Below are 8,509 nucleotides of genomic sequence, written 5' to 3'. Positions count from 1 at the left end.
AATTAAAACTGGTTCCTAAAGGAAGACGGTCCTCAGACATGTGCCTCCCATATCATTGCACATTATTCTGAGCAGCTTGACGGGAATTAAGAGTTCACACACGGACAGCAAAGGCAGACTTGATTAAAGCCCAGAGGAAGTCAGCACCGTTCCTTTCACATGTGCTAGGTTGCTTCAACCCCAAATCTAGCAGATGGCTAGGTAGTTCCCACTAAAAACTAAAATACTAAACCTGCAGCAACACATTTAGCAATCCACCACAGGCAACGCTAGAACATCCATGGCTGCGCACTTTGAACTGCCGTTCTAACCATGAACCAACCGCTTCTCCTCATGCCTCAAACTCAGGTGTGTGAAACACCTCAGGCAGCAAAGGCCCCGTTACCCACAGAGCTGTGGATCTACGTCCTCCAGTCTGCCCAAGCATGTGGGTAATACTGGGGGGATGACACCTCCCAAAGAAAAGGTCACATCTTGAAATATATCATTCAGTCCATGTTCCAAAATTGAGACCTCTCACCAAGTAAGGAATTATTTCTTTCATACTTGCAAAGCTTTAGAAAACACAGAAAATTTGTTTCAATACCAAGAGTTCACAGCAGTCAGCATTATAATGAGTTCCTAACCCATGTGTGTTGTTTCACAGGAAAGTCACGGATGACATGGAAAATAAAAGCTTAAAGTGTTTAGAGATCAGGTTAAGTAAAGGCCAAGAAAATAACAACAAAAAAAAAAATCAAAAGTTCATGGAGTCATAACTTCATAATAATATAATAAAAGAGTGTATTAAAATTATTTGCCCCATCTTTATGTAGAGATCATACATATTTAAAATACTATTTCCCAGGTAAACATGTAATAAAAATGTTATTCGCATAGCAATTAAGATATCCTGCATTACAAGATTCTTTTAGAAAGCTTCTTTCTCATTACACTGTGTTCAAGTATATCAGTCAGGTGAATGAGTCAGTAGTATAAAAAGCTTCTTTTACTTTTTCTGCTGCAGCATCTTCCCCACCCAGTTTCTCCTGGGCATCCAGTTCATGTTCTGCAAGCACACAAACCCATTTACTGTATTCCTGGATTTAGAAAGGCCACTTTTTTGTAGACAAAGGGAACTGCAAGCAGCAAGGGCCCCACGTCCAGCCACTTACTGGCTCAGTCGGAATCATCATCACAACCATCACTGCCTTCCAGATCGCTGCTGTTCTGTAAAGTCAAATGAAAAATGGTTTGTCAATATTTCATTTATTTCTAGAGACCGACCCAAATCAAAGACATTGATTTTAAACTTCTCCAAAAGTGTAAGAAAATGGGGCTAGATCCCAACTTCATGTCTTAGACCTATCTATTATAACAAACTTCTGTGATGGTATACCAATAATGCTTCTTGTAGCAAAAAAAAACCCTGTACGTTGGATTACACTCAGCAGAGAAGAGATTTCTTCTCATTTATATTTACAACTGTATGATTACAACCTCCAGTATGTGGGTAACTTAAAAGTGTGATAATAGCATGAAATAGTGATGTTTAAAACAACACAGGTGAGACAAGTTAACAAGTGGTTTTTTTCATGCAAGACCCTCAAAAGCTACATTTGTTATATTGTCTAAAGCCAGATTTGAGAACTTTTGTCTGCTGCAAAGAATTTATGTCCAAACTCTACTAGAGATATGCAAGGGCTCATTAATACTTGTTTAAAAATTAAATCAGTCGTACAAAGTAGTATAGGGGAAACACTACAAATGTTAGCAACTTACAAGGAAAGCAAAGTCTGAGTTCTTAACTGGGAGCCACTCCTTCACAGGTGAGTCAATATGGTGTGATAAATTTGAGGGGGTTCTGTAATTTTTTGAAGTAAGTATTTTGACTGGTATGATTGGCATCAAAGGATTTTACAAAGAAAGGCTAACATAACAATATGTCTGTAGTTACTCTTTTTTCCTCACCCCTACTTGCTGAAAACATAAACCTCCAAATCCCATGAATTTAAAATTGACAATTTAATATCCTACTACAAAACACATTCTGAGACTGAGACAGTTGACTTTGTAACAGCAAGCACAGCTCATTGAAGTGCAAACAGCCTGCAGATTCTCAAAGGAGTCTGTCGTATCATCCCTTATTTATCCTTCTCCACACAGCTTGTGCCAACTGTGATGCCCGGACTGTATTCGGTCAAGTTTATCTAAAGCAAGCAGACCTGCCTCCTGCTAGCAATACATCAGCGATTCGGAACCTGTCAGCAGTTAAGTCCTGTCAACATTACCATCAAGACCTCTGACTCTCTGCACCACATGGTCTCCTCAAGTCCCATTTAACCAAACTAATGTGGCATTTGTCATAACCTCCCGTCACAAATGTCCTCATACAGCACTATACCTCAGAAAAACAATTACCACAGGTACAAAAATAATCCTGAGAAATTTCTGCTATCTTGCTTGTACCATTCAACAAGGCTGTAAATTTTCTATGTTGAAACTCTTTCTCATACTCAAAACAAAAAAAAAGCAGAGTTGGGATTAAACCTAATGCTCTTCAGAGCAAGATCATTAGCTACACAAAATGAAAGTAATTTTAAGGACTCCATTAAGTGAAGAAAAGGTCATTATTTTCTTATGTGCTGCACTGCACAGAAGTTTTAGCCCTGCCCATGATTCGTCCTTCAAGAATTTGCCAGCCTTCTGACAAAACTGAATCACACACAGGACTGTGAGGTATTCCGCAACCGAAAAATTGTAGGCCAGCACTGCGGGTGTGGTGTGCCTAGTATGCTTAGATTTAGTGCGTGGTGGTTATTGATTTTTAAGTTCCACAGGGTCTTCTCATCTTATGGGTTTATTCCTGCTTTTGCACAGGAAGATCAATTTCACTGATTATCTGTAAGAGACAGTTAAGACCTCATTTAGCCATTCATACAGGTCTCTATTTATGGGACAATTGATTGCACTACCTTTGCACGGTTAGGATATCGCGGCTGTTGAACATGGTGTCACTGGGCAGGCATCACCTTCAATACTCGTTAGGCTGAAGGCTATGTTTTTGGTAAACAGTCGGGCCTTGTGTTTGCCGAGTTCCTTTTACAGATTTAAATCTTTCTAGTGAGCGCACCTGGGTTGGGTCAACAGAGCACGTTGGAATGCTCGATCTTGTTGTAGTTAGGGCATTAGTTTGTCTGTTAATGGTGCTTGGTCGTAAGACTCCAGCAGGACTTGCTTCAAAGTCAGATCAGATTGACGAGGGACTCGTCCAATCAAGCACTATTGTATTTTAAATCACTCCAGCAGTTGTTAATTTAAATAAATACTTTGTGATTTTAACTTCAGATTCCTCATGTGGTTTCCAACCTACTTGTAGCATGCCCCAAACATCTTTTTACTCTTTTTCTTGTGAGGTTATTCTACATCTCAACCAGAAAAAAAACCCTAACTTAAACTGACATTTTCTTTCTGTTGAAAACCTATTCTATGCCTTTGTTCTATTGCAACTTCCAGCTGACAGCAGTTCCTGTTGTCAGAAATAAGGTTCCACTACTTTATTCAGTAGGAGTTGCTCTGAGGACCTATTTTGAGCTCATGGCAGGTTTACCTGAAAAAAAACCCAACGGCCCTAAAATTTCCTCAGTTCCAAATCTTACCTAGTGAACAGTGCATTACACAAAAAGAATTAGCCCAAAATCAGAGTGGTTTTGGTATTTAATACCAGATAATAAATACCAGAGCTGGTATTTAAAGGCCGAAAACTAGTCTCTCAAACAGCTTCACAATAGCAAAGGCTGGTAAGGCGTCCACAGTTCCTGTTGCCAGTTTATAATTCTGCAAATTGGCCTGTGCTTTAAGGCATTCCTTCCTCCTGCCCTCAGCTGCCCCACGCAAAACCCTGCAAAAGTAACTTTGCATAGTTCATTCCACCATCATCAAGTGCTCAAAGATGGAAAAGATAACTACACATCATACTCCAGATGCCTGTCATCTTCCATGGCATATTCATGGAAAATAAAAACGTTACTAAGGGAAAAGCCACTTCAACTTGACGGTTTCCATTTGATAAAATAATGGCTTCAATCATTACCTTTGAACTTTTGTTGTCAGCTTGCATCCCAACAGCAGAAGAGTTGAAGTCATGAATGGGGAGGGTGTTTAGCCAGTTTGCCATGGATTTCTCCTCCCTTTCTGTGTTGATAATGGTAGGATAGATATACTGCTCTTTGAAAAGAGCAATCTTCTCCTCCTCCTCTGTCCACTCCAGTGGCTCATGCAGTCCATCATTTCCAAAACGCCTGTTGTATTTTTCAAAGTGTACTCTTTCCAAGACCAGCCCAAGTCCTGGGGCTTTGGGGACATCTACTTTCTCCTCTCCCCAGCTGCGCTCTATGATAGACTCGGCGGCATAACCTTTCACAACAGCTATCACCAGCCCAATCATCTTCCTTATTTGGTGCATCATGAAACTCTGACCTTTCACTTTGATCACTGCAAATTCTACATTTTCCCTCACAAACGGCTCCCCACAGTACATCTCCATTATGTACCGCTTGGCACTGGGGTCCCTGGGTCCCTTCTGAGATGTGAAGTTATGGAAGTTATGCGTTCCTTTATAGCATGCAAGCAGTTTATTGACTTTTTCAAGAGTCTCTTTGTCCAGTCGATAAACCTCTTCTTGCACATCATGGTCTTTATGGGCAAAGGCAAACGTTGGCAGCATGTAAGAGTACGTTCTGGCATCACATTTGTTCTTGGAGTTGAATCCCCCCGTCACTCTCTTCAGACCTTGTTTTAAAAGTGACATTAGGTTTTTGAATCAGTAGGTTACAACCCAATTGTGATCTCGCTCCTACCAACAAGAACATTTTTCAAATAAAATACAATCAAAAGATGTATTTATTTTATAGGACTCTAATTTCAAACTAACCAAAACATATGGATTTATATTAAAACTGCTTATGAGTAAAATTATAATGGTAAGGGAGAGACCTTGTGCAGGAGAAAGCTCTTCCTTGAAAACATTTTCTCTGCCCATTCCAGTATCCTTACCCAGAATTCTGATGTGAGAAGGAAGATGGTTATTGATCTTTTCTAAGATGTCATCTATTAGCCTGACCTTTAGCGACACAATCTGTCCAGCTGCAGACACCCCCTACAAGAACCACAGAACAAACAAACATGTAATTCTGTACCTTGGCAGCTCCGGGGTAGCACTTGCAGAACTGTAACAGCCAAAGAACAAATTTATCCTTTTTTCTCACTGGTCATTTCAGGCTGCAGCCAGGCGAAGGCAAGGCCACAGGGAGAAACCCAAGTCAGAGTACTCCTGGAAGACCTGATGGTGGTGTACAGCCATACAGCATCTCAGCAACATTCGACAGCAGAACACTGTGCTCCCTTCCATGACACCGCACTGTATTTGACTGCTATTAAGTAAACCACCAACTGAAAAGAAATTACTTATATGCAGTATCAGCCACAAACTCCAGTTCAGACATAGAACCCCACTGTGGCAGGCTTAAAAACAACAGAGATGCAGCTAAACTCTCAAGCACCGCATCAACCAGGCAGCAACAACAAGGAGCAGCAGCAGGCTGGCAGGCTGAAGCAGATGAAGGTGACAAACACAAACTTTAGGTATGAAGCACCAGCTTTACAAATACCATCTAATCAATATCCTGAGCTTTCTAAATGTTTGTTTGTACTCAAGTTTAGTAGTGGATGAAAGGAGAAGTTTCAAGCAACATTCCCTGCGAACAGTATTTGCTATTGGATCTCACTTCAGCCAACACTTTTACTAGTCAACCCAGTAGCAGCGGCGAGGGTACACCAGAGTTTATGAGCGCACAGGCCCTATCCAACGCACCTTATCCGTTCGAGCGCACCGCTGAAAAGACATCTTCTTCATATCTTCCCCGTGGTTTTCCGGGATGCAGCCTGACTGAACAAGGGCAGATACTAAGTCATCTTCAATTGTCCTGAACTGTGAAGATCCCACATTTCTCTAGAAGAGGATACACAGTAAAAATAAGAAATAAGACAAACAGTAATAATTACATAACTGAAAATGATAACTGAAAAATCTTGTTAATCAGACATTGTTGTGAAATTCTTTAAAAGCCTTCTCTTCACAGTCCTAAAACCACTGCCATTCTCTAACAAAACTAACCGTATTTTACCGGAGTGTTAATAAAATACCTACATTCCAACTTACCTTTTACCGTCGTTGCAAGCAACGGATTATTTCTAACTTCACCGTGCAATATTTCTGCAATAGAATTTTTTACCAATTCCTTCAACTGCATGGAACAGCACCAATGAAACGCTGTTCCAGTGCCTGCAAGTTAATAGCTGCTGCTCCAAACATAGCCTCTGCAAATTCTGCTTCTAGAAATTAGATTCGGTTCTTTTGCTCAGTTCACCCAAGCTGTTGTGTAACGCAGACTATGGTTTTCTCCAGTGACTTCTACACTCATCTCACAGATGAGCTGTAACAACAATGCACAACTCCGCTTTCATGCAAGGCTGCAAAGCACACACCCTTGACACACACCATTCAGTCAGGAAAGCAGCAAAGCCGATATGCTTATGGGCACATCCGTGCTAAGTGCCTCAGGCTTACTGCTGTTGAACAAATCTACTTTGTTGTACAAACATGAAAAATTCCCTTCTCTGTCTGTGTGCGATCTTATCAATTACCCCGTGGAGATTTTAAAGAACGCCTCGGGAGCGCGTGCGGAGCTTGCAGCGCGCCGAGAGGGGCAGCAGGTGGAGCAACATCCTCCTCTTGTTGCAACACTCCCTGGGGACGGGGCTGCTGCTGGGCACCGCTGGGATGCTGCTGCTACAACAAAGCAGCATCCCTTTCTTCCACACGCAAACACAAAAGTCTTGCAACAGTTTTCCTGTTTCTAAATTGCTACAGGCCACCCCACTAGAGCGCATCAGAAAAAGGAGTTTAAAATGCCTTCAAGTACAGATAACCTTTTTAAAAGTACAAGAGATGACAACATGGAAGCTAACCTCTTTCATTCAAATACACAGCTCAGTTGTCCCGAATCTGTGCCTAGTGGGACAACTTGAGGTCTAACCTAAGAGACCCTTGGCCCGACGGCTCTGAAGCGCAGTGCTCTGAGCAGAGGCGGGACGGGTCACCAGGCGATAGCCGGGCAGCGCCGCCGGTTCTGACACAGCAGCAGTGCCCGCGCTCCCATCTCCCTCCCCTGCTGCAGCTGGTTCTGACAGGTCTCCTGCCGATGCTCTGTGCTAAAGGCTGGCTCACTGGAGCCACCAGATACCAGAGATGTGCCACCGACGTGTCATTTGCGCTGCTGCCCAGCCGCCGCATCAGGGGCCCTGCCCCACTCCCCAGGCCGCGGGTGCGCCCCTGCTCAGTCCCCGTGCCTGGTTCGGGCCGTGCTCCGCCAGCCCACACACCTGCATGCCGTGGTAGCCTTTCCCGGAATACGCCATCAACAGCACGATCTTCCTTTTGGGTGACTTTTTATTCGGGTCCTCCGCACCTTCCCTGTCCGCACCGCCCTTCAGCCGCTTGTCCCGATGCCCGTTCTCCGCCGGCCGCGCCGCCGCCTCGCTGCTGCACCTCAGCCGCTTCGCCTGGGCGGCCGCCAAGCCCGGGGCCTGCGCCATGGAGCCAACCTGCGGGCACAGAGCAGCGGGGGGCTCAGCGCGGGACGGAGGGGACGGAGGGGACGGAGGGGACGGGGCCCTCGGCGGGTACGCACGTTGCGCAGCCGGCGCCAGGGCCCGCCGCACGCCGCGCTCCCGGCAGCGGAGAGGCCGCAGCTCACAGCCCGCAGCGCCCACCGCAGCATCGCTCCCGAGTGCCGGGCGGAGAAACCGGCGGGGAACCGGCGGGGGAACCCGCGGCCGTCACCCTTAGCCCGCCACCCTTAATCCCAGCCCCAGCCCCAGCCCGGCCCCGGCCCCTGCCGCCGCCGCCGCCGCCACTTACGCGGTCGCTGCGCAGCGACGCCACCACGCGGGCGCGGCGAGACACGTGCCGGCTACGGCGGCCGCGCGGGGACCAGGCGGGGCGGGGCGGGAGGGGCGGGGCAGGCCCGGGGGGCGGGGCCAGCACCCCCACAGTGCGCGAACTGCCGTGGGCCCCTCCCGTCGGTGCTGGGGCCCGCCGCGCAGCGCTGCTGGTGGCGGTGCCCTGCGCGGGGGAGCAGCGGCCGCCCTTCCCCTTCCCTTCCCTTCCCTTCCCCTTCCTTCCCCACCTGCCTGTCACTCCCCACCGGGGCACAGTGACCGTGCCCCTGCCAGCGCCCTCCCGCACCCAGTGGGCACCGAGAAGCTGTGGCCACAAGGCCCATGAGCCACAGCCCTGTGAGCCGCGAGCCCCGCGAGCCAGAGCCTGGTGAGCCACGAGCCCACCGAGCCACAGCCCCGCAGAACGCAGCCCTGTGCGGCAGGCCCGGCGGTGTCTCCGGGACCACTCCTGCAGCAGGGGGCCATGCTGTGACAGCCAGCTGCTTAGCGGGGGGACCCACGGCCAGGG

The 8,509-nt window shown here is 46.7% G+C and overlaps 1 protein-coding gene across 2 annotated transcripts; it reads right to left on the bottom strand.

The window, feature by feature from the left end:
* Positions 1-759: 759 nt before the first annotated feature.
* On the bottom strand, positions 760-8,020 carry PUS1 (pseudouridine synthase 1). 2 transcript variants are annotated; one of them, XM_055698258.1, is made up of 6 exons: positions 7,961-8,020; positions 7,423-7,644; positions 5,852-5,989; positions 5,035-5,137; positions 4,073-4,770; positions 760-1,209 (listed from the first exon to the last, which is right to left on the bottom strand). In XM_055698258.1, the coding sequence occupies exons 2-6, from the start codon at positions 7,633-7,635 to the stop codon at positions 1,159-1,161; spliced, it is 1,203 nt and encodes a 400-aa protein (XP_055554233.1). In that variant the 5' UTR covers positions 7,636-7,644; positions 7,961-8,020; the 3' UTR covers positions 760-1,158. The 2 variants fall into 2 exon arrangements, with proteins under 2 accessions (XP_055554233.1, XP_055554227.1); XM_055698252.1 differs by lacking the exon at positions 7,961-8,020 and adding an exon at positions 7,731-7,910.
* Between the last annotated feature and the right edge of the window lie 489 nt (positions 8,021-8,509).

This window comes from Falco cherrug, chromosome 1, assembly GCF_023634085.1.
Source record: "Falco cherrug isolate bFalChe1 chromosome 1, bFalChe1.pri, whole genome shotgun sequence".
Classification (NCBI taxonomy): Eukaryota; Metazoa; Chordata; class Aves; order Falconiformes; family Falconidae; genus Falco; species Falco cherrug.
Note: the sequence above shows the minus strand (reverse complement) of the source record. Positions and strands in the feature narration are given on the sequence as shown.